The sequence below is a fragment of the Saccostrea cucullata genome, unplaced genomic scaffold (assembly GCF_032062105.1).
Source record: "Saccostrea cucullata isolate Sc308-1 unplaced genomic scaffold, CSIRO_AGI_Scuc_v1 ctg702, whole genome shotgun sequence".
In the NCBI taxonomy this organism is placed as follows: Eukaryota; Metazoa; Mollusca; class Bivalvia; order Ostreida; family Ostreidae; genus Saccostrea; species Saccostrea cuccullata.
The window spans coordinates 12,134-39,574 of record NW_026920084.1 but is presented as its reverse complement, the minus strand read 5'-3'; the positions used below and the strand labels follow the sequence as shown (position 1 = coordinate 39,574).

The 27,441-nt window shown below is 30.8% G+C and overlaps 1 protein-coding gene across 3 annotated transcripts in view; it reads left to right on the top strand.

Annotated features, from left to right (window-relative positions):
- Positions 1-26,685, top strand: part of LOC134243000 (A disintegrin and metalloproteinase with thrombospondin motifs like) — a 32,236-nt gene extending 5,551 nt beyond the window's left edge. Inside the window, exons 1-14 of one of the 3 annotated variants that reach the window (XM_062725218.1) lie at positions 2,204-2,343; positions 11,749-12,294; positions 20,501-20,552; positions 20,819-21,081; positions 21,328-21,444; positions 21,990-22,128; positions 22,262-22,461; positions 23,670-23,905; positions 24,193-24,335; positions 24,460-24,589; positions 24,682-24,955; positions 25,121-25,228; positions 25,360-25,412; positions 25,540-26,685. In XM_062725218.1, the coding sequence (XP_062581202.1) occupies positions 12,211-12,294; positions 20,501-20,552; positions 20,819-21,081; positions 21,328-21,444; positions 21,990-22,128; positions 22,262-22,461; positions 23,670-23,905; positions 24,193-24,335; positions 24,460-24,589; positions 24,682-24,955; positions 25,121-25,228; positions 25,360-25,404 (1,791 nt within the window). In that variant the 5' untranslated portion in view covers positions 2,204-2,343; positions 11,749-12,210 and the 3' untranslated portion in view covers positions 25,405-25,412; positions 25,540-26,685. Of the gene's footprint in view, positions 1-2,203; positions 2,344-11,617; positions 11,669-11,748; positions 12,295-20,500; positions 20,553-20,818; positions 21,082-21,327; positions 21,445-21,989; positions 22,129-22,261; positions 22,462-23,669; positions 23,906-24,192; positions 24,336-24,459; positions 24,590-24,681; positions 24,956-25,120; positions 25,229-25,359; positions 25,413-25,539 lie in introns of those variants that run through there. The other 2 variants (XM_062725223.1, XM_062725210.1) reach the window with 2 other exon arrangements.
- The last annotated feature ends 756 nt before the right edge of the window (positions 26,686-27,441 follow it).

Sequence of the window (27,441 nt, the reverse complement as noted above, 5' to 3'; positions counted from 1 at the left end):
TGCCCAGGGGGCCCAAAATAAGTGTCAGATCAAATATAGTCAAATAGGAGGTGCATAATGACATTATGTTATAAAAAAAATCTTTGAAAGTATCATTTAATTTTATTCGGTGGTATATGAGGAGTTGCGGATAAGGGATGAGTACCCTTCAGTATTAAAGATAGAATATCATTGTCCTTATTTTGCTATTGAAAGCTCAAAATGAGGGTCCGACAAAAAGTAAAAGAATATGTGCAAAATGTCACTACATGTATGTGACAACGATTCTGTGAAAGTATTGTTTTTCATTCATTGGTATAAGAGGTATTGCAGATTAGAGAAGGATACCCCGAAGCGAAACAGACGTAACGGACGGACTTACAGACGGACGGACATCCTGATCATTATATTATACCCTCCTTTTTTTAAGCCGGGGGGGGGGGGGGGGAGCTTTTATAATGTATATTATACACTCTGTCTTACGAAACACAAATTCAGTGCAAAAGTGCACAATATATTAAGTCTATTCTTGTGGATGACATTTTCTAATGACAACGCTTGTTCTATGCTTATTAATTTATTATGCAAATAAGGATAATTTTCAATTTGTTACAAACACCTGTGGATTCAGAGCAGGAGCGTTCCAGGTAAGTGTGGCATTAGAACAGTATTAGGTCCTTCAGATGTTCAGTTTTTTATGCTATACTTCAAACATTTAATGCAAAAACGAGTTTACAAATTATGTATATCGATTTACTTATATAATTTACCGACCCTTTTCTTGCTTATAAGCAGATGTTGAACCCCCCTCCTCAAAAAAAGAAAAAGGAAAAGTTTTGCCACGAATCATAAAATTCAGTTTTATGTTTACCTAATGAAAATGACTTTTTATAGATTGCATTCATAATATATATCATGATTTATTTTAAATTAGTAAGCTTTATTTGTAAATAAGAAATAGTGTAAAATTTATAATATTCTGAAGAGAAGAGAGAATATCATAGTCTAAATTAGTATTTAAAATGTTTTGAAGAGAATATCATGGTCTTAATTAGTATTTTTAAGGCTACATTCAAAGAAGACTTTTCTATGTTCAAATTAAAGTTGAATATGGCATAATTTAATGAAAAAACAAGAATCACGTTTATCTCTTGGAAATTCATTTACTTGAGCTATTGTTCTGCTTAAGAATGTAAAAGAGAGATTAAAAAACCTTAACTTATTTAAATTTCAAGGAAATGACTTCTTGGTCCCATCTTACAAAAATACTAAAATTCTGAGGTTTTTAAATTAAAAAGAATAACCATCACATATGACAAATTGACAAAGATTTAATACAACATAAGAGAATATAATTTTTCTGCATTAAATTTCAGCACTCATCTCTAATCTCAGACATAATATTTGACTGTAATTACATTTATATTTAAGAAAGTAAACAACTGCATGCCAGTTATGCAGCAAAAATTTGTGTAATGACGTATCATTATTAGCTGTGTTTCAAAACATCCTATATGAATTATATCATATGGTACCAAAAATTATATTGCCTTGCCTAAAATTTAATGACTGAAACTGAGGGCATCTATAGCATAAAATTTGCCAATTTCTCAAAAGGATGCTTCATTTATCGGATTTTTTTATCACATTTTTTAGTTTAAAAGAGATCTGTTTTGAAAAAAGTAACAAAATTACTCCTTTCAAAATACCAAATTTGTACTTTATACATTACAAGAATTTGCCATGAGTATAAGACAAGGTGGATTCAGAAAAATCCACGCATCAGTTGTTTTTATGCTATATAAATATCCCAATCTTTACTGCAGTAAAAGTTTATGAAGTTGTCAAACAAATTATAATTGTCAATTTTATGGCCAGCTTGAAAGTTAAGACAGGAATTGCGTATACAATATATATGTTTATGAAGATAACTAATCATGCCTGAAACACTTGAGTTATGATACGGAGACAAGGGAAAAATGTTGTTTACACAAATTAATTCAGTTATTGCTAATTAATTTTCTATTAGTGGTATCCTTTAAGGAACTTCCCCTTCCTAAAAAATATCAAATGCTCATTTCAATGTCTAATTATTCAACAAATCACATTTTAGGAACCCCTTTTCCTACATGTACGGGCCTCGTTCTGTTTCCAAATTTAGAATTATGTTAATTAGGCAATCTAGGAGAATGGTTTGACATACAACATAGAAAGGTGAAGAAGGCAGACAACATCTAGTTCTAAAGACCATTTTCAAATTTGTTTTTAAAGCAGAGTGTAATTAAAGGGACTTAACTAGATACCAGATATAGGCGCATTTTCTATTCTGTATCATTAAGTCACTGGAGATTTAAACTTTGACAAGTAAGTTTTTTTTATTGAATGCAACAATGAACTAGTGCTAATTGTAACGGGAACCGTTACAGATGTTCCCCAAACGCTCCCCAACTCCCTTTTGGTGCCATATTCCCTGTAATCTCTATTAAATAAGAAATACTTTATGGAATTTAGACTTAATCAAGGTCTTTCCAGTAGAATACAAAATATATTTAAATTTAAGCATTGCACGCGTGTTCATGTGCGTAACGAACATATTATCTTGTCTACACTATCTATTTATTTTTATATACTTAATATCAAAGCATTCAATCCAAAAGTATTAAAAAATACATTCATCAAGTGCATTTTAAATTTTACCCATCTCATGTGCATGCACGTGCATGCATGTGCATGATGACTACACCTTCTTGTAGCCCTTATATTTATCTATGTTCTAAATCCCATCCTGTTTGGTTGAAAAACAAGGGAGTTATAGCCATTTGAAGTTTCAGCCAATCAGATTGCAGCACACATGCATGCACGTGATTTCATGAATTTTTATCTTTATCATATTAAAGGTTATCTTAATGAATGACTGTATTTCAAAATTCCAAACATTTCGTCTAAAAACAAAGAAGATATAGCCATTTAAAGTTTCAGCCAATCAGATTGCAGCAAACGTGCATGCGCGTGACTTCATAATTTTTTTCTATAACATATTGTAGGATATCCTAATGCATGACTATGTTTTAAATTTCAAAGCATTTCATCCAAAAACAACGGAGATATAGCCATTTAATGTTTCAACCAATCAGATTGCAGCACGCGCGCATGCGCAAGCTTTCATGAAAATTTTTATATATCATGCTGTAGATCTTTATAATGTAGGACTATGTTCAAAATTTCAAATGATTATGACAAGAAACAAGAAAGATATTGAGACTTTTGTTTCAGCCAATCAGAGCAAGCGCACGTGCATGCGCGTGAGATCTTGCTACTTTGACCATGCCATCTTGTCTATACTACTACTATATCCTTACATTATGAGTTTCAAAACATTTCATCAAAAAATAGAATAGTTACGGCAATATACATTATATTGGTCATTTCACGTGTTGCACGTGCGCGCTCTTGCAAGCACGTGCGCGCAAAATGACCTTCGTTTGGCAAATCTACATAACATGTCTACTGACCCTAAAAACATTTTACCTTAGTCCAATGTGTAGTTTACAAGATAAAAATTTTCCAGGAAGAAGAAAAATAAAATAATAATAATAATAATAATAATAAGAAACAGAGTAAAAACAATATGTTCCCCAACTTCGTTTGGGGAACATAATTACCGACTTAAGTATTAAAAATAACTGATTATGCATAGCTGTCTTTCCTTGATAAATATTGTAAAGGTTACAATGATAAAAATATTCAGTGTATTTTAGGCTTGTTATAGTCACAAATATCATTTATCATTCCACTGTGTGTATGAAAGACTTTTTTAAAAATGTTTAATGTCTAACCTTTGGCCAGATATATTGCATATTGATATCATAATCCTAATCCCAAAGTGAATAAATCTAAAGTGTACACTAGGTATCTAAATGGATACTGCATAACAGTCTCTGAATGAAACTCACAAAAGATGATAATAGGTGTGAAAATAATTTCGAAGATCAACGACAGTAAAAATTCCAGTGGGATAAGGTGCCATGGAGAAGTAAGCATCTGCTGTTGACAGGTCGCATCGACAGTGTGCTCTTTGTCATGATCGAAAAAATTACAGAAAATCTGCGGTCAATATGATATGAAAATAATGGCCAAACAATTTGAAAGTATCCAGTCATCATAATTGTAACCAAGGTCATTATATCAAGCATTGCATTTTCGCGATATGTTATAGTAATATCCTGTTAAATCTGGGACAGAAACAATTCTTTTTTTTTTAATTTCAAATCTAACAGTGAGTTGTAAATGAACATTGAACTAATAAATATCTGTTTCATTAAAATCAATTATCTTTGATAATGAAAAAAAAATCGTTTTCAATTTATTGATTTTCTTTGAAAAAAAAGGATCAAAAACTGGTTTAAAATACTGGAAAGAAAAAAATCATCCATTTACTTGTAACTAAATATAATATTCCCTATTTTTCTATTATTTTCTATTCCTATTATACTAAGAAGGAAGAAATAAAAAAGAATCAAAAACTGGTTAAAACACTGGAAAGAAAAAAAAATCATCCATTTACATGTAACTAAGTATAATCTTCCCTATTTTTCTATTATTTTCTATTCCTATTATACTTAGTATAATATTCACTATTTTCCCCTATGAAAAATAGTTTTCAATTTATTTAAAGATGATTCTCTTTGAAAAAAAGGAGGATCAAAAACTGGTTTAAAATACTGGAAAGAAAAAAAAATCATCCATTTACATGTAACTAAGTATAATATTCCCGATGGATGACCTACCGGTACTTGACTTACTTCGGTTAAAATGACCTACTTTTTTATAAATTTATTTTTGCACACTTTTCATAAATTGAATCAACATCAGAAAAGTTATCGCGAATAATAAAATAATATTTTTTTACTGATTAAATCAGAGGTTCGCAAAAATAATACATATATATCAATTGTTCCATTTACTTGCAAAAATAAATGTTTTCAGAAATCAGAAATATAAGATAAGTGATTTGTATTAATAAGTTAAGCAGCCAGGGAGAGAATTATACATATGTACATGTACCAGATGCAGATTACGAACGTACACAAATGTATATATGTTAATGTACAACTGCTTCAACTCTTAATCTCGTAAGTCTATGAGGCACCAATAGGAAGTCCTTTATCATTATTTATGATACATACCACATAATATTTCATACTTAAGAATATGAAGTATAAAAGATAAATTATATAATCCATGACACCCTTGTTAAGGGGGCACCTTTACTTGTTTAAATTACGTAATGTTATACCAATTCCTTTTCATTTTACCTTATTAGAAACTTTTGTTAGCATTTTTGAAAGTGGGGGTTGGCTGTCAGGGAATTTAAATAATTACCTTTACAAATTATCAAACACGATACAGAGAGGCAAAAGCAGCAATTAATCTACATACCTGTTAGAGCGTTGGGTTTTATCATATAGCTGTATAAATAATTCTGTTAATATGTACATTAAAATATAACAAGAGACCACAAGAGCGGTCACTGCATTTATTATTGTTTTTCGTATAACTTCTTATTTGCTAGGAAAATGTTAACTAATAAAAAAGTTGTCTTTCCTTGAACTAAGCTTAACATTGCGGTATACGTGACCGTCCTGAAAAATAATTTAAAAAAACATCAACAAGGCAAAGGGTCATTTGATTTTCTTAAAGGGGCTGGAAAGTTACATTATCTCGTTGGTATCAATTAGAAGATGTGTTGTACATACTCCATCAAAGATGGATATGCAGTATCTATCGTCAAGAGAAAGATTGAAGTTTTTAATAGACATGTAAATTGTCGGATCATTCTTTTCACACTGCATTGTTATCCGTTTACCAGATATCGCACACTTCTGATGTGGCCGGTCGTAAGGGGACGTTTACTCTCCCATGGCACTTGATCCCACCTCTGATGTTTTAGAGATCCGCCTTTGCTCTGCTCCTGATTTGTATTGTTTCGTTGAACTTTGATCTTCTGTATTGTTTGTTATCTTCATATGAATGTATGGAAAATGGTAAAGATAATGAGCAATGATCGATCTGATTAAAACTTAAAACTTTTTAAAAAAATTTAATCTATGAATGAAACATAAAAACCGGACCCCTGGAATTTCCAGAGGGAGGATCAGGTGCCCAAGAGGAGTTAACATCCCCTGTTGACCGGTCATGCCCACCCTGCGCCCGATGAATTGATCATGCTCGTAGACAGAAAATCTTGTGGTTAAATTTTATATCTAAAGAGTTTTGTGCTGATTTAAAAAATGCTGATTACATTTTCTTCTTTTTAAATCTCTTTCTATTATTCATTCGTAATAAACACACTGCTATGTATGTGTATAAACTTGATATATTCCATCCTCAGGTGTGGATCATTAGTGTCAAAATAGAAAATGTTAGTGCACTTCAAACCCAAACAAAAACCACAGAGGTTTCCCGATAATGTGTCAATGCACAATTTCTCCTCCAACTTCAATGTGGTATTTTGCAATTAATTTTATCCTATACTTTGGTTCAAAATATAACTTTATTATTCAAAATCGTACTTATACAATGAAAACACGTCGTCAAATCAATTTTTTTTTTCTTTATATCATTTTTCAACAAAACTGACAGATAAACACATTTAGGAGGTTAAGTTTAGTTTAGTTTGAAATTATGTATTCGTTTATTCACTCTAAAATAAATTGATTTCCCATTACAAAAAATAACATTTTTTTCTTTTAAAGTCTTTTAGTTTAAGTTTAAATTTCAATTCAAATTGAAGGCATTTATAAACTGACAAATTGTTTATCATTAGCGAAAGAACATTGAAATGATAAAGACGAATGACAATATATAAGTAGAATAGCAACTTCAGTGAAAGTTCAAAAAGTCACAGAATTGTTAAAAAGTCAAAGTAACAATAGAGATTTTTAATGTTTTGGGGTTGGAGATGCCTGAAATGAAGAATGGGACAGGTTTTCTATCATCATTTTAATTTCTAAAATATAAACAATATTGCCAAGTGGATTAATAAAAAGCCTTTGAGAATGATATTGAAGTAGATACGATGTAAATCTGAATATTTCGAAAAAAATAAATTAACCTTCTTCTTGTATATTTATCGTTAAGATATGTAAGGATTATTTAAGTCAAATTCATAAACTTATCGAATGAATATTAAAAAAAGATGTAACTGGCTGTGAAAAGTTGTTAACAAGCAAATCGACTTCACACAGAAAATGAGAAAGCATTGGCTGAGCCCAGGTGCCTGTAAATTCAGTCCCCGTTGTTGTCTCATAAAGTCAAAATTTGTCACCATAAAGAATCATTAAAACGGAACAACATTTGCTATATTCTGACTTATAGCTCTGATATTGTTTCAAAATATAATTTTTGTAAACAATATATTTCTAAATGGTAGGAATTAGTTTTCCAGGTGAGGTATTTGAATATTTCTTGGATTTTACTACGTGGAAAGGAAAATAACAAGAAAAAAAATTACAAAATCTTTTTATAATACAAAATAAATTGCTATGCAATTATAATCCAATGGTATTGCGATCTTAAATTAAACAATATAGACACATTTTATACTTGCTTGGATAAGCTTACATGCCACTTGCCAATTTAGATAGTTTTCACTAGTTCATTATCGAAACATATATAAAATCTATGTATTATTTCTCTTCTTTCTGTATTAAAAAAAAATAATGTAATGGTTCTTTTTTATTGCTGCAATTTGATCTTCTTTCTAATTAATGAAAATATTCAAAGTAGATTTACGTCGCAGATGCAGGGAAAACGTTACTTTTTTAAGTATCTGCTCTTTTTAATATTGAATATTTCATGAGAAACCTGACAAATGTTTGAAGACAAATCTAAAATTTATGAAAATAGCTAAGCCAATGTACTTCTGAAAAACAAATTACTTTAGCGTGTAACATTCTCAAAATTTGACCACAAGTATAGTATTTGGTAAATTAATTTATGTATGTAACTACATCTTTGTAAAAATTAAATGGCCTTTGTACGGTATAGCCATTATTTGGCTTGCATAAAAAGAAAGTTAACATTTTAAAGATCACAAGATATCATTATCATACTGAGATTGCACAAAATATTGCTTTAAAGTTATTAAGATATGTTAATAATTACCACTAGTTCTTCTTAATGAATATTAGGAATTAAAAATAGTTTAATTGCAAGCCGAATGATGCTATATGTACAATGATGTTTCTATCACATGAGTAACAGGTGGTTGTTAAATAAAATAATTACTATAGTAAGTTATGGCATGTCAAATGTTGCAATATTCGATCTTTTCCATTTGTATTGTATAATTTTAAATTATTTGTATTTTATAATATCCATTTGTATTATTAATTTTTTATACAATGCAAATGGAAAATATACAATGTAAATTAAAAATTGTACAACTCAAATGATTTATTTACAATACAAATGAAAAATATACAAAACAATTGGAAAATTATACAATAGAAATAAAAATTATATAGTTCTGACAAATAAACATTTTACAATGCAAATGAAAAATTATAGAATACAAATAAAAACTGTGCAGTACAAATGGAAAACGATCGAATATTGCAACGTTTGACATGCCATAGTAAGCTGCTGCATTTTTCTAGTGCAAATTTTTGTGTTGTAGTATAAGAATACTAAAAAATCTCGATACTCTGTCTGTTGCAAGTCTTTCATATATACCAGCCATTGCCACATTCACCGAGGTCAACATCGAGACATTGTGACGACTTGGAGGGAAAAGCTGGCGTAATGATTTTAATACATCTTAATAAATTGTTCGCTTCATTTAATTTATAAAAAAAGAAACATTTCCCTTTGAAAATGTTTTACAGTGTATCTGCCAAATAGATTTATGTTTGACCTACAATAGTGGAAAAACCCAACACAGAAAATGTCATGTCAAGGTCTCCTGAAACTTAATAATTTAATGATAAATATGGTGAAGATACTACATGTATTAAAAAAATAATAAATTTTCCCAACACGACAGTAGCAACCAGTGCTCGATTCAGTAAGTTTTTTTTCGCTGGAGAAATGTGGTTCTCAATCAAAGAAACCTTGTTATTACTTATGTCAAATTGTTCATGTGGACCTAATCTGATGGTATTCAAACAAAATGCAGCCCCGCCCCAGAAAAACAAATATAAAACAAACTAACAATAATTGAATAAATATATTTTTGGAGAAAAAAAAAGATATTTGGATGAAAAAAATGTGTAATATCTCCAGAACTTTCTTTTAAACATGTGGGGTAAAAATTATTAAGTAGTAAAGATTGATGTTTGATCATGTAAAATTAATTCAATCACGTACATCGATTATTCATTTATTGATGTGGTATGTAATAGTTTTAATAATTTTATCAATTGTCACCGTTTTTATGGTTCACAAAACAAAGAATAGACGTAAAACCTATCTTTTAAAATGCTAATTGATTTACAATGCCAATATTTTCAGATGTTCTTTTTCGAGTTGTTTGATTTGTATAGTATTTATATAAACTGTAAATTACAGTAGTGAACTAATGATAATGCAATAATGATTATTAGGAGATTGTTCAATGGAACAAACTAATAAGCATTTTTCTGACTTAATCTAGGTATCTTTCAATGTCAAATGTTATTCTTTAAAGACATTTCCTTGACATTCATGTGAAAGGTTTGTGGGTCAAGATTTCTTGATAATCACATTAAAATTAATCATTGTAAAACCAAATCATTTTTAAATAATTAGTTGTAAGGAAATCATTTAACATAAGGTGAAGATAATATCACTATGTAGATAAGGACAACCTGGGGATATGTTATGTTAAAAAAATGCTAAAACTCTAGAAGTCGCATGTTTACCATTACAATGAAGTAGTATGGAGCTGAGTAATTTCATTATTTTTAATCGGAATCCATTTTCCATTTAATTGCATTGAATAATATGCCATCTAACAGGCATCATGTGATGCTTTCATGTCAAAGTGCATATCCTCGTCTTAAAACTATTTGAACCTTGTGATATCGTATTGACATATGCAGATTAGTTCATTTGCATAATCACACTAACAACGTTAGGTACCAATAACCATGTAATGCTTGTCTGTGCTCTTTGCTTTATTGTTAACGTAAATTCAATGTCTAATTTGTATATTTGACAAAACACATTACTATCACTTAATACATTGATTTGTAATTAGTTTCCTGCAATTCTGATGGTTGGCATGATTTCAGTGCAATTTTTATAATATTCAGAACATGTCCAACAATTAACAGAAAGAAATTATCTTGAACATTTGTTCCTTCGACAAGATGAGGAATGTATAACATTTTGTTTATAATTATTATGCTGAATTTTATGGCAACTGTCTTATTTATTTTTTCATGAAACATTTATGTTTTATTATATTGAGTGTGACTGTTCGGTAGGGAATGATCACTTCTCATGGCACCTGATCCCACCTGTGATGTTTTGGAGGTCCGTGTTTGCTATGCTCCTATTTTGCATAATTTAATGGACTTTTGATCTTGAATAGTGTTCGTTATCTCCATCATGTTTCATTGAAAAAAATGATTTGTCAGCAAATATGCTGACTGACTTTTTCATACTACAGTTACACTTCAGTATCTCAAACAAGTCCCACCGACCCCTTTTTATTCTACCTTTGATATCTGTTATCCTCGGGTATTTCAAGTATTTTTTTCTTGGTCCCACCAAGTTTGAGATAACAAAGTTTGACTGTAATTGTGAAACCAGAATTTTCTATAGATTTTTCTGTTTAATGATCATGACAAGAAGCACGCAGCGGGTGTTTTCAGTCGAAAGTGATGCTTACTCCTCCATGGCACTAGATCTAATTCTGATATCTTGAGAAAGCTGAGTTTGTTCTGTTCTCGATTTGTATTGCTTTAATGGACTTCAATTTAATTACTGTTTACACATTAATTAATATGCGTTATCTTTGCATTTCTTAATTAAATAGTGCGTCTTTTAAATGCTGCAGTTGATTAAAAACTTGAATATTTTAACTTATAATTCAATTAAAATTTATCAAAAAATGAAAAAAAAAATGTCCTGGATTTATCAGAAAAAGTAAAATATCCAGTATTCTGGAATGCCAATTAAATTAGCATATTACACAAAATAGTAATTGATTGTCTTCAGATCAGAAACTTGCCGATACTCGTTTTTCAATATAACTAGATTTATTTGATTTAAACATATTTATCATGCACTGAAACATAAATGAACAGGGCAGCAGGCATAACCTATAAAAGCCTATTACTACACTATTTAAATCATCATCAACTTAAATTTGATTCTCAGTTATAATTAAGGTTATGCTATAACTGGAATTTATTCTTACCATAACTGTTTTGATTTTGATTTTGAAATCAAGTAATTAACAAAAAGTTATCTTTCCAGATATATTTGGATTCAGAACACGTGAAGAAAGACATTAATTACGTGATTAGATTTTTAATGATATTTCTTATACCTTATCATTTCATTGCCAATTTATGTATAAGAATTTGGAAAACGCTGTAATTACCCAGAAGCTGTTTAGCCTTAGTACTGTGCACTACACATTTACATGTATTTTGTTTGTGGTTTTTATATTTTCTACTGGTGATACAGAATATCTTAGGTAATCATCATTTCTAATATAACAACAAGTTATATGATGTTATTTCTCATAAAAATGCCAAATTATTTTCTATTTTACAGCAGTAAAGTCTGAAAACACAGGTAACCAACTATTTGATCTCCAACAAGTTGCCCTGAAGACAGTAAGCAGTCAAGCGTGACCAACGAAGGCACTATTACGCGAACGTACGACCGTGATTAACCCCCATTACGAGCATGACGGAAAATCAACTACTTCCGAAGAGCTAGCTTTTTCTTCAGAGTGATCGGCGAACTCGTCAACGAAAAAAGCTCAAGCGCAACTACCATCCAGCCAAGCCTGTTCGTTACCAAGTTCACGATTACAGCTCTCCGGGTGCAACGTCTACAATACAACACAAAGAGCCAAAAGAGGCTGTACATAGAATGGGAAAACATTTTAATTCGAAAAAATTTCAATGAGGAATTTACAAATAACTTCAGCTTTTAGGACCATCGTCGATGTGATTTGAATCTCTGTTGTTTTTATATGTTTATTTTTTGAGTGATATTATATTAACTATTATGGAATTTACACAAATCATCAAGACTTATTTGCTGACGCTCTTTATATCCACATGTACATGTTATTCACAGTATCAAGATAAGGTAAGATATTAGATATTTTTACATCAGAAAACTGTTACTATTTCAAGTTTTTGATGACAGCAGTTTTAATTGTCTAAATCTATTTTTTAATTACAATAGTATGCTAATTTAAATAAAAAAGGACTTCAGAATGCTGCTACCATAAATAATATCTATGGAAGAACAAAGCGTAAATTTGCAAAACGGAAATATCATTGTATAAAAAATCTTGAAAAGTTTTAATTATAAAATGCAGAATATGACTTGAAATATTAAAATTTATTTTTTAAAAAACGATGAAATTGACATTCTGATCACATAATCTTGACGGCTGAGTATCAAATAAAATGTCAATCTCAAATCAACGAATGTCATTATTCAAGAAGAAAATATGCAATTATAAAGCGACACTCGATGATTTTCTTGAAATGAATTAAGAGTTCTTTTTTATGATAAACGACTGACTAATGAAATGTTTTCTGAAGAACTTGACAAAAAGCTAACATTTAAATGGCATTATCTTGACCCATGGCAAGCACATTGGTAAATTAGTGGTAAAAGAACGTGGTTAGACTAAATGATTGAGAAATTCAAAAATAACTCTAATTTTCCTCAATATTTAAATTAGAAGGTCATTTTTAAAGGGTCATAAACAATTAATAATAGGGAATAAAACGGGGAACATAGGAAACGTACTGATTTATGATGTCACAATAGGAACTTCCGCAGGAAAATAACTAACATTTTTATTTTATACTGCATTATCACTTTAATTTAAAAGATGTTGTAGAAATTAAATTTTTTTAGAACAGAACTTCCATCATGTTTATTTGTAAACAAGTAGTGTAGACCGTTAAGGGGCAGGTCATAATATAAAAAAAAAGACTTGCTGCCATGTTGTCTGTGATTAAAATCGACAATTGTCTTATAGGACATTGACAAGATTGGCTAATGCTAAGGCAAATCTCCACCATTAGTAGACTGTTACAAAAATCGTTTGTGACGAAAAAAAATATTAATATCAGAGTTTCCTATGGTTTAGACAAAATAAAGTTCGATGTACGTGATTTCAGCCTTTGTCAAGCATTTTATACCAAACATTCCTTTGTTCTAAAATCACTTACCATGAATGTATTCTGAATTGCAAGATTATTTGAAGTTAAATTCTGCATACTTAATTTTATCATTTGTATATTAAGATTTGAATATATTTAAGCCTAGGTGGCATAAAGATATTAAAACAACAACAACGTTATGCCACAGCCATTTACTTTTACTTTTTAACCATACAAAGTGCAAAATCATTTCTTTCATTATTCACAAAGGGGTAACTGTGATCTTAATATAGAAGCATATTATATACGAGAGGTGGTATGCTTTAATAAGCTTGATTGATAATCCTCGTTAAAAAAATAATCGATAATTATCATTTCTTTCCCAAATTTTGACACGAAATGTTTTAAATTTGCATACATCAAAAATCTCACCAAAACCTTTTATATGCTTTATCTATACCTATTTATACGTTTACAACAGTCAGATTATTAAAATATGTATCTGTAATTGTTTTGTTGCAAACTTGCCATAGTCGTTATTCTCAGGGTGATTTTTTTTTTTATCCATTGCTCTTATTACACCAAATATCAAAGTTATGCACAAAGTGACCAGTTTTCCAGTGCTCAAAAGGAAGTTTATCAAATCGCCGTGACGTCTGCAGGTTATTTCAGTTATTTGATTGATTTCACAAAATGTGTCAATACAAAAGATAGAGTCTGAAATATATAAATGCAGGTTTAACTTTATAACCAATCCTATGCCCCATGCCTTATATACTTTTGCTAAAGTACTTTTGTTATAATAAGAATACATTTACCCCCAAACAGTTGGATGCAATGCCACATAAGTTCCCAAGAACTACATCGTCTGGTTATTTATGATGACAGTTGAGAACAGAGAAAATGGTTGGACCCCATGCATTTCCGTCAGATGTCATTTTTGAAAATTAATATTTTTTGCTTAGCGGTGCAGCTATATCAATCAATTTAAAAGGGCATAAATTGGGTTGGAGTAAATGAAATTCAAAATCTGCAATTTTAAATAAATATTTATATTTAAGAAATGCTTGACTGTGTTTTCTTTTTTATGTTCGGAGCACAATGGAACTTATTTGCTATGCTTTTACTATGTAAAATTTTTCAACTTTATGATTCTTATTTAAATATAAATGATTCACGTCTTGATTTATTTGAGATTCTTTAACAACACCAAAATTGTGAAAGGATTGCCTTTAGAACAAACATACACAAGAAAACATACGAATAACATAAACCCTGCTGTGAATCATTTAGCAAAGTAGCCCAGGGCTACAGAAGCTACAGTTTAGATACACTAATACTGACTCCATTACGGGTAGAAAGCCCTCGGGGATGCAGTTCTGATGTTGTGTGTGCTAATCTTATACAAGTCTGTAGGTATTTGGATGTGAACAACGTAAGCATATCTTATTTGTTTAATTACATCAGGGAGTTGACGTTAATCGTTTCTTCTTTGACCCCCAACCTTTCTTTTTATAAATACTGAGAAATATTTGAAAGTGTTTGCAACTTTTCAACTAATTTTAGAAAGTAATCATTAACATTTTATTACAAAATCATGAATAATATACTTTTAAATACACTGGACATTCTATTCAACAATTTGAATCCTATCAAGAAAAACAAAGCGAATACCCAAATGACAGACACATGTAACTTAGGCATTGAGGGTTTTTTTTATTTTAAATTTATTTTTGAATAAAAAATGTTAACTTGCTAAATCTTCGTAATACAAGGCCGCGTATAAAGCCATGAAAGATATTAATGGATATTTTTACAGATCCTTATATTAAGTGTCAAGAAAACATAATGATATCGTTAACTCTACATCAACTCTAGATAGCTTCTATAAATAGAATCGTTTCTTGTCCTCTTATTATCGCCTCTCTCACTAAGAATGGTAAGGATTATAAAGAAGTGTCCTGTCCTGGAATTGTCCACTTAGCCTTTAAAGCCCCCAACCCTCCCAGAACAGTAACATGTATATGTGCTGCTATACCCTGAAAACAAATTGAATGCTTGTGTCACCTTTGGGTATTATCAGCAGATTTTTTTTATAAGTCTGTTCTCTCTCTCTCTCTCTCTCCTTTGATATTTCTGTATGCTTTTATGAACTTTTAAAGCGAAAGAAATATTTGTGACTCAGTCGTTGGTTGTACTATATATAAATGTCCACAAAATACGAAATAAGGTTCTATTTGAGGAATAAAACTTTGAAAACAATTTGTTTTATTTTCTGTTCTACCGAATTGTATGTAAAATAACTTAAGTTTGCATTTTTCAACAAAGACCAAAATGTTAAATATATTTGACATTTGCATTAAAAGCGAGTATCCACATAAAGTGTTAAATGAAGACAGGAAAATGACAAATGGTAATCATTTTTAAAACTGTAAGGAAACCTGAAGCACAATTAAAAAGGGGTTACTAGTATTCATTTGATTAGAAGTAGATCCATGGTTCTAAATTCTTGGAAAAAAACTGTCGTCTTTAAGGTTAACCAACTAATATAGCCTTCATTTGAACTGCAGTTTTATGTAGCCTAGTGTTTATGCCTTTTACCCACGTTTACATGTGTTTCTCATGTTAAATAGCCGGTTCCTTCTGTTAACATTGTAGATTGGTCTGTTAACACACTTTGTAGATGCACTTGCATGTTTTATGCTGAACAAAATAATAAAGGTTTGTGGAACAGGTATGAAATGATGACAGCCAGAAGTTTTTTTAGAATACAAGGTAGTGGCTAAGCGACCAAGGTGTCCATTTTGGGCTCATTAATGACTTTTTGTAATTATGATAATTGATTACTTACTGCTACTAAAACTTCTCACGATGTCTGCAGGTGTCGGTAGGTCACAAGGAAATCCAAGTATCAATTCTGCTATTTTCGTCCATAGAAACTAGTTTTACATTTCTCTCAGATTCCCCTATAATGGACAGAAAAGGATTATAATTTATATGTTTATATTATATTTGCCTACATATATACTCTTGTTCCAATAAAAATATATTGCCTATGAAAGTTTGAAGACTTCCTTAAGTCAAACATCAAACACTTTTAAAAGAAAAGAGATACTAGAATAATTGAAATACTTGCCAATCTCATTTTAAAACTGAAACATCTTACAAACTAGTTACAATTAACAACTGTTGAAGATTGATCCGTGGTATTGGTGGCAATGTATGTAACTACAAGTTTGATTGATATTCTCTATAAAAAGCAACCAGGTATTTCTCTGAAATTGTCCGAATTGAGTTCGGATTTATTTTACTGGATCTAAAATTCAATACTGTAAACCAACTATTATTCGCATAATCTTTTATTCGCGATTCGTCGGTTTGAAATCAAGCCACGATGATCAATTTTCGCAAGTGAGGAAACATTTCTACAAATGCAAAGCAATATGATTGATTCGCGGCGATTAATATTCGCGAGTAAAAAAAGATCGCTGAACTCGAGAATAATTCTCGCACGCGAATAAAAGTTGGTTTACAGTATTGCGTTTGTAGTTTATCAATAACGTGAATAACGGAAGAAATTCGTGGTTCACACACCAAATACTCAATATTTCTCGGATACTCCCCAGATATAAGCATGTAGTGCAGTAAATCGTGACAAAGTGAGGTACCTATCAATGTCAATTAATCAGCTACCAGCAGATATAAGTATTCTTTTGTTTCTCTATGGGAGATTTTCCTAAAGTTTCGGAGGTCCGGGTTTGCTCTGCTCCTATTTTGTATTGTTTGATAGACTTTTGAGTTTGATTATATTGTTCGTTATCTCCATATATTTCCCTAAAGAGGCATACACTGAATAAAATAGGGTATTTTCAAATCTTGAAGCAACTTGGTTTCTTAAATAAACCACTTTATACAAAATAATAAATGATGAAATATGTCCAATATGTATGCTCTTCATAATCTATCTGTTATAATTGCAATATGTAAGGCGAGGGTCATTTCTTCCAGTCAATGTTTCGATGTAGGAGTTTGGTCTGGGGATTTTATCATCACAAAACTGTGTTAGAACGGAAGGTGTGGTAAAGAGTAGGAGTTATGTAGTAGATTTTTATTAAGGGTCTCTAACCTTTCTATAAGCTTTGTTTTGCCCACCGTGTCAGGCAATTTTTAATCGTAAATATTATTTTGGCAAAGCTATGTAGTTTATATCTTTGTTTTGACACCTTTGTTCTTTTATATGTTTTCCCCTTTGTCATTTGTCAAAGATCTTGTTAAATCTTTTAACCATAACGCTTTCTGTTGTAAAAATTTCTGTTAGTATTTCATATAATAGTCAAGAAAGCTTAATTAGATGATTACTTCTATATTTGATTTATTTTGAATTTAATCATACGAAAAAAAGACGACGATTGGATGTTTTAATTACTTCTTTGTCATCAAATCATTAGACGAACGCTTACCGTAATTGACTGTTTCATTACTAGCAATAATTTCTTGGTCTACCACAACATTCTCTTCGAGTCTTGGATGATATTTATTAACTGTTGTTCAAAATGAACTAAACTGATGAAAATTCTTTGATAAACTCTTCTAACCTTTAATGATCTTTAGCAGATAAACTCTTCCTTCATCATAAAGATGGGGATTTTTTTCAAAAACGTTTGTTATGGGTTTTATGTTCTCTAAAGGATTTGTTACTTATGCTTTAAATTCTAAGAGATAATGAGAATTACGACATTTTCTAGCTTATATTTACATGTCTTTTCACAACATTACTATCCAATTATTTTTCAAAAAAGGTTTTGTGATAGAAGCAATTGCAGATGACTGAAGTATAAAATTGCTTAACCATTTTTTGATCAAAATAAAGAAATTTTTATAACACAAGACAAAGCTAGTCAATTCTTACTGCATTTTTAATTGGAAACACAACCATGTTCACTTTATTCTTGTTAAACAATTAATTTTCCATTGAACCAAAGTTCAGTCTCAACTTTTGTACAAGGAAATGGAATGCGTCTTTATCAATCGTGCAAAAGCCATTACTGCATGTGTCAAAAATTATAATTTGCAAGTCGCTCTAATAATTTAGTTTTGTGATCCTTTCATTATTACTAATTATTATATAAAACCGAAAAAGCTTGATAAATGACTAGGGCAACCCCAAAATCTGTATTAATGACATCTCTGATTAGCATAATTATTGAAAGGTTAAATTAAGAAATTAGACTTAAGACTCTTTATGCAAGCGAAAGATCCTGACAAAAAACTGCTATCCAGTTGATAAACACTAGATCTTTCTCATAAATTAAAGGGTTATGAATTAGATTTTTCCTATCCATACAAAATGAATATTTTATTTCAAAGTTTCTCACAACTTATTCTTTACTAAATGCTTTCTTAGGGAAACAACTGTTTTAAGTATATGATGCTTGTTTTAAAATACTATTAATTCTACTTATCGAAGTTGTTTTATTATTATCCTAGCTGTCTAGCTAGTCTGGAAAAATAAAAGTCAATGACACAGTCTGTCATATTAATTATATCCTCTAATCTGAGAAATACTTATGAAAACATAAAACATACTTCCGTATACCTGGACACTGGTCGCTCTTAGACTGCTTCCATCAATTATTTTGGCCATGTTCTGTCATTGTAGCTCATTAATATTTCTGTACATTCAATTAATAAAAAATGGGATATTGGCATCGTACTTGTCACGTCAAGGTTGTTGAATTTAAATCGTTTAAATCAAAATAAATTAATAATTATGAGTCAAAAATTAATATCTTTTGAAATTTATCTCCGACGTTTCAGCTGAAAATTCAAAAATGATAATCATTACTTTAATTTTCTTTGTGTATAGGGTGGAGCCCTGACAAAGAGATATTTAAACAAATGTGGATTCTCTGAATATGAGTTCTTCGTCATGATATTGTGAAGATGATAGATTAGGTCACTTATTTTAATGTCGTTATAGAGCTAATAAAAAATTACACTTGACAGAGAAAATGTACACATTTCAGAATAGTATGTGTAACTATTAACTTAACTTTAGAAATTCTTGCTTCTACTACTAAATTAAAAACAAAAAGAAATGAAACTGTTGATATATTTTATTCTTCAAATAAGCTTTACATGGATTTATGCGACTAAAGCGTGTTCGATCAAACTCAACAATCCCTAACGTATGGGAAACTAAAGCGTGTTCGATCAACCTCATCAATATTTATCGATCATGTTTATTTGCTATACACCTAAATCACAGAGAACAGTACTATTGTATTTATAACAAAACAATCAATTTGGACGATATGTAACAATTGATATGTATCACATTGATAATACATGAGAGTTTGACGTGGAATGAATAAATAAGTATTCGTTGAATGAATGAATGTGTGCTTTATTACAATGCTGTGTTTTATCTTTCAAATGGAATGACAAGAATATATATATATATATATATATATATATATATATATATATATATATATATATATATATATATATATATATATATATATATATATATATATATATATTTTTCATTTTTCTAAAGTAGTAAACCAAATGAAATAGTATTGCAATAAAACACCATTTATTCAATCTGAAAGGAAGAAAAAATTTATTCTCAGATCCCTGAAAAAGAACTGGGGAATTTTCTTGCCCAGATGAAATTCTCACAGTAATGGTTAGCGATCAACAGACCACATATGCCATTTACTAGCCGTCACGGCAATATCATGGCAGATAAAAACAATTATTTCGTTATTATTTTACCATAAAAATGACCATTAATGATTATAGGTAGCCCATAGTACAAATCTAGACCCTCGATAGGCAATAGACTGCTGGCATCTCTTAAATATATACCTTGTAAGAAAGAAGTGACAGCTGCAAATTGCACGAAAACTATTTTGTTTTATATATAAGAATTGAAATTTTGTCTCAAATGTTTTATATATAGATTTACTTCTATAAACAAGTTTAAAAGGACTACATGTATAATGTCTAAACATTTCAAAAAGTGAAGAACAATGCAAAAATTTGGAAAGTAGTGGTTTGATAGATAAAATAGTTATTTAAATGTTCAAAACAGCTACATGTAGTTTTATTTTAATTCAAGCCACTTTTCAGTAATCATGATAACCTTTTTTTTCATTTTACAGCTAACACGACATCCAATAAATCGATGGAATCCGTCCAGACCGTGGCAACCAGGTAAAATTAACTTTTTGCTCTAGGTAGGGAGATATTATTTACTATAAAAAGATTCGAATCTAAGAGGATTTGTTTTTTCGTTTTGTTTTTTTTTGTTCTTTATTTTGTGATAACGCAAGTTCTTCAAAGAACCTCGCTAATTTTTTTTTTTAATTTAAAGGATGAATTCTGAATATCTTAGAGTCAAATAGAAACTGATTGAAGTTTCCTGTTTCTTTATTTATTTAATTTATATTTTTTTAAATCATATAATTACTGTTTTCCAGGTTTCGCGGGAAATCAACACGTATCAGGAATAAAAAGTAAGGCGCACGTGCCTGGAATCCAAGGAAGTGTCCCAGCAGATATCCATGTGCTTGGAGACCCTAATGTTGATAAAGTGCTAGGAGTTAAACTATCTACCCCTGAAAATATTTATAATGTTGAACTTCAAAGGGTGAATCATAATTTATTTCACGAGGATGTTCGATATTTATCAGTGTCTGTGGACAAAACAGGAAAAACTATTTTCAAGGAGGAATATAAACCAGTAATTATCTTAATCGTACTTAATCTAAGACCAGTGCAAAAAGTTAATTTTATTTTCATTTATATGTAAAGGATGCTAAATTGTATATATAATGCAAAAACCTAGCGATGTACCAGCTAAAATGATTTATGTTATGTAGTGGTTTCCAAATTGACAAGAACATCTGCATGAAAAATGTTTTATAAAAATACAGACAGAAGATCTAGTTGCCGATTCAACTTATTTGATTATCAATGTATTTTTCAGGTTGATTTACATAAAATAGCCAAATCCATGAATTTTTACCACGACATTAATTCAGGGACTTTTTTAAATATCCGATCCCATCGCCTTGGTGGATCTGCACCCAATCATACCTATGTAGTAAGTATTGGCCTCCGCCAAGGGGGTCCTCTTTATACCTACACATTCTACATCTATCAGAAAATCCCAATAACTCTCCAAGGTTATGATGATAAAGAGAGGTCAAAAGGATAATGTACATGTCTAACATTAAAAATATATTAAAAATTATTTAAATATGACCATAAATAGAACATCTGACAAAAATAATCACCGTCGCCTGGATTTAAAATCCATCAACTCCGCAGCTCTTGGTATTTCTACAAATTTTTTGTAGAAATACCTAGAGCTGCGGAGTTGATTTATTTTGATGTGAGTTATTTTGAATCGACCACTGTTCATAATGACAGTTAGAGCACCATACGCTTTGTGTAATTTCGTTAGGCGTACCAGCGTCCTATAAAATATTTACAAGCATAATACATAATTTGTCATTTCAGACACGCACTTTAAGTCTCTCTTCTGTATTCGCTTCACACTTCTGTAAAAGGAAAACCTTAAAGATATTATTCAGATGCCGTCTAATTAATGAAACGGTAAATAAAAATTCATAACTGTTGTTCTAGGAAGGGGTGTTGTTTGACGAACTAATGGTTGCACCTCCAAATGCTGGACGACGCCATAAAAGAGATTTGTTTGCAGACAAACATACCTTGTGGAAAAAGGATAAAGAAGACTCTGAATTCGGATATGATACTTTAAATGGTGATTTGCATTTATATTCAGAACACATTAACCAACAAATATCCAAACCTCAACACATCGAAATTTCTAATATCTAAAATGAATATTTTTTTCTTAAAACTCATTGTTCAGTATAAAACTTGTTTTCTTTTAGTTCCTGATTATGTTGACAAACTAAAAGTACACGTACAAGAGAAAACCAAACAGAAAAAGACTCATCGACGAAAAAAGAGACAGTACAGATCTCCTAGGATAGAGCCAGAATTACTGCTCTTTGTAGATCATGCACTCTTCCGAGCCTTTGAAGGAGACTCGAATGAATTATTGGAATACCTACTTCATTTCTGGCATGCAGTAAGTATTTTAAAGGCTTATGTTCTTATTTCGTAAATACAAGGGTTGTCCCGTAAAATCGTGGACAAGTTGTCTAGTTTGAAAAATAATCATCACTGCGTTCTGAAATTTTCACCACTTTTTAGTAGATAAATTATAAATATACATAGCAAATTTCAAATAGATATATGCATAGGTAAACAAATTGTGATATTTTATGTTATGTACTGTATCGCCCTACGGCGCACGGATGATAACGTCAAAGTGTCTAAAACAGCGTCACGTTTCATCTTTGCTAAACTTAAAGTTGGATAAGCCCCACTTAAATTTAGAAGTTTTATTGATTTACATATGTGAGTATCTATAACCAGTTAAGAAACCAATGTGGCACACTCATGCGATCTTCTGAATATTTATTAGCAAGTTACAGACAGTATTCTCACCATCATTCAACTACAAGAGAATCTCACATCGACGGTCGACAGTGACAGCGTCCTTTGCTATTACAAATGGCAGTCTGTCCATACGTTTTGTAATATCTGGGGACTCGACCACGAAAGCTTCACTAAGAAAACTTTCATATCATTTATATACTAAAGATCTGGTGATATTTTTCATATTTTCTTTCTTCTGTATTCATTTAAAGTCTCTTAAGGCGTCATTACAACATCCTAATCTATCTGAACTGCTCTCCGGTGCGCCGTAACGTCATAAAAAGTCGCCATTTTTCGTGTATTGTGTTTATTACTTTCCCATTTCAAATGCTCGGGAAACTGCCAAAAAATAACCAAATGCCTTGAATTTTTTAAAAAGACGACAGAATTGCTTAAGGAATGGAATTAGGATAATTTTCATCCTAATCTTATGTATTGAAAACTTTTATTACGAATTAATTTTTATGTCTTCACTAATATAACCTTGCTATTTTTACCGTGCGCCGTAGGACCGTACCTTGTGCACATTCAAGCAGAATAAAATCTTTATTTTTGAATATATATTATCAAAAACATTATGATTTACTTAAATATGATGAATAAACATTTACTGAAAATTTCAGCTTAGTGCGCCCATTACTTTTCGAGAAAAACGCTTTGTCCACGATTTTATGGGACAACCCTCGTACATTCACTTTTCTGAAATGAGCCTTCAAGACATAACAAAAATGTAGCGTTTAATTTCACTTTTGATCTTGCATACTGTTCGTTATCTCCATATGTTTCATTTTTCAGGTAAATTGGAAGTATTTGACAATCACTTTAGCAGGGCAGTGGCCTGTTATCGATTTGAAAATCAGGGAAATTGGTGTTTTTAAAGAACCAAATGCTCAACCATTCATCGAGAATAGTCGTATATACAAAGGGAGTAAGCTTTTCTCCTTGTATGATGCCATGGATAGTCTTCAGAAATGGTTAATACGATACGAGAATGTTTTACCAGTACACGATATCACATTTTTGCAAACTGGGTAAGAAGATCAAACTTACCACTATTGCCATTTAGAGTATTTTGGAAGGAAATTAATTTTACATGCTTAAGTGCAAACTCAGATATAAATCATTTTTTTAAGAGATTGATTAACTTTAAACAACAATTAAAACGTTTTTTAGTTTAAAAAGAGCTAGTTTTAGCGAATCTTGTAATTAATACCTGTATTCGTACAAATATATTTTATTACATATGTAGTTTGAAATTCAGAAGGCCCCGGAGAAGAATAGTACATTATATTCATATATACATATCCTTTTTTAACAGGGAAAACGCTTGTCGTAAAGTCAAGCACCGCGATACCATCACTCCATTCAGTCCAAATGTTTTGACAGCCATTAGACAAGGAATGCCTATATCTTCCATGGATGGACCGAAAGACTCTAACGAATGCGTAAAAGGAACTGCAGGTAAGCTACATACTAAAAATATAGATTCACAATCCCCCTAATTTCTAAAGCCATATGTTTCAAATTCCTCATGAAAAACTTTTGTCTTACTTAAAAAATAATAAACTACTTTCCTACTTACCAGGCGTGGCCTATGTTAGAGGAGCATGCCTGTCGGCTCCATTGTTACGTGGCAGTGCTTTTAATTTTGGTATTGGAGAAGCTTCTACTAGTTTTAACGGCGTCATCATTGCAGCCCACGAAGTTGGACACCTGTAAGTATGAAACATTGAGTTAACTTTATTATTTGTTTTCACTATGACTGCTTTGATTCGCAGATTAACAAATTTACCTTTGCTTTTTTTAGTCTTGGGGCGTACCATGACGGAGAATCTGAGGCCAGTACTTGTTCCTCTTCCTCCGGATTCATTATGAGCTATACCAGGGACGACTCATTTAAATTCAGCAGATTCTCAGAATGCTCCATTCGAAGTTTCCAGAATTTTCTCCGAATGGACAGGTCTTCCTGCTTAATGCAGAGGTCCAGTAAAGAAAGCCTACAATTTCCAACCACTTTTCCTGGAAAATACATGACATTACACGAACAATGTAGACGTTTTACAGGAGGTCCACCGTGTGAGGTAATTCAAAGACATCTAACCCTGTTCCAAGAACATCACAAAATATGAATCATTTTAAATGATAATTTTTAACCTTCTATTTTCTCCTATAATGTAAAAAGATAACAGAGATTAAAATTACTCATCTCATTTGTTGAAATTAAATTAATAAATTGGAATTTACAGGAAGGGCCAAAACAGTGTGAACATTTATGTTGTGACGATCGCCAGGGAGAGTGGAGGTACACACGATCAGAGCCTGCTGTAGACGGTACAGCGTGCGGCAAGGCAAACGTAAGTTCACAAAATGGTGGCCTTTTTTATTTGAAGCATACAACAATTGATAATTTTATTTGAAGTTATTAAAATATAAATGTATTTCAGATATGAACTGCACACTGTATATATTCCTACTTTTTCTTTAGGTTTGTCTAAATGGTCAATGTGTAGCTCTGGAATCCATTGGTTAACGGTTAAGGTAAGTCATTTTAAATTTTTCAATTCCAAGGAATTTAAATCTACTTCAATAATTATTTCAAGTCACGACAATAAAAGTTAATTTTAAGTTTATTATATTTCTAAACTATGCATATTTATATTTTTAGGGTTTTAATTTAAAATTGTGGTGACATTCTACAAAATAGTGCTCCAGGCCAAGTCGATACTAGTCTTGGAAAGTGAAGGATCATCTAATTATTTCAGAGGATTTCATGATTTTTAAATTGTGAATACACGTGGAATTTTCCTTCAGGATTACAGATCTTCAAACGTAAGCCTTTGGTTACTCAAGACACTTTTCAATAGAGTGATAAGAGATCCGCCGGTTTGTGTTTGCCTGTAAAGAATGCTTCACTTTCAGACAATCTTATAAATTGTTCTCTACTTCCTTTATTCATGTAAATTCTAGCTATTGAAATTCTGCATGGATACATATAGTGGATTTGTTGAATTTCATCAGGTAGATGATGTACTGTTGTTTATATGAAGGGTTAAGTTTACTTTCAACTTACTGCGTGCCAAAGAGTGTAATGTTTACCGCTTCGTTGTTTGATTTAAATCTTTAAAAGGTGTAATGTAAAAACATGTCGTATTGTTCATTAATTCAGAAAAAATAGGTATATTGATTTTATATTTTGTAGTTTCAAATTTATTTGAATGACAGAGCATAGGTTTCAGTTATGTTGAAAATATTTTATTTGTACGATGTATATTGAAACCACTGATTTATTAATATCCCTCTTGCAAAAAACAATTACTGTGAATTTCTAAACAAGTATATTTAGAATAACAACCTTTAATATCAACTTTTCATAAAAATTATCAAGTTTATATATTTGAAAAAAGAGAGTATTTGTTAAAAAACAAAAAAGCCTTTATTTATCTCGATGTAGTAAGACAATCACATATTTCTGGTCAAAAACACTTTATTAAAAAAATGATAGTATTAAAAAGAAAATTTTTCGCATTTATTCGTGTCTATCAGAGTTAAAATGTTGGCTTGATTGTCTCAAAAATACATTCTTTGTTATTCTGAACTGACCTTTCCATTTGCCAACAGGCACCTGTGATTAATTTGTTCGAGACAGCAATGAAATATGTAGTCACGATTAAGTAACTCCTAAATAAGACAATGTTTAGAACAAATTCAATCGAATCACAGTATGACAAATGTCACTTTTCAATGCTTATTTATTATCTGTTATACTTTGTTTACAATGGTGACGTAAAAAAAATAAAACTAAAAATTGAAATTGCTGTTGTCATTCTGGGAAATAACGGAAAAATCCGTCGTCAATTCAGTGTGTAAATAATGGTCTAACAATTAGTATGAAAAACGTCTATCAGCGTTTGACTTAATGGTAGATTGTATTTGCTGAGAAGACCATTGTATCGACAAGAGAACTTACGAAATAATGACTTTAAACGATACTGCTGATACTCTTGTTTCATCAACTTGTTTATCAATAACTTACCTAGTTAAAGAAATTGTACATGAATATGTAAAGATGGCTCTTGCATATCGAATCAACTGAGAGATATAAACCCCGTATGCGGGTGATAAAGGTATACCGCGTATTGCTGCATAAGTAAGAGATGTTGACGATGGAAATTTAGTCATCACGTTTTATCATAAAGCTTTGTTGTTAGATTACCATTAACGTCTTTATCTGGTGATGTATCCAATCCTGAAACAGATTTGTCAGACTTCTAATATCTCAAGCTCACTGGGATATATCGTATCGACGTAAGAATGGAAATAACCATTGTTAATTCACAATACGTCGTCGATATATCTAAATGTCGAGTTGAAGGCTACAACAAGTGTTTTCTTCTTATCACTTGTAAGTTTTTACATGCCCTCTACAGGCAGATGATGGCTCAGTATGAGTGAAAGATTATTTCTTGTAGAAACGTTAAACAAAATGCAACATTTCAAAATATCGATAGTAATTTTATTCATATGTAAATTTGATATATCCCATTGAAATAAAAGTAAAATAAAAGAT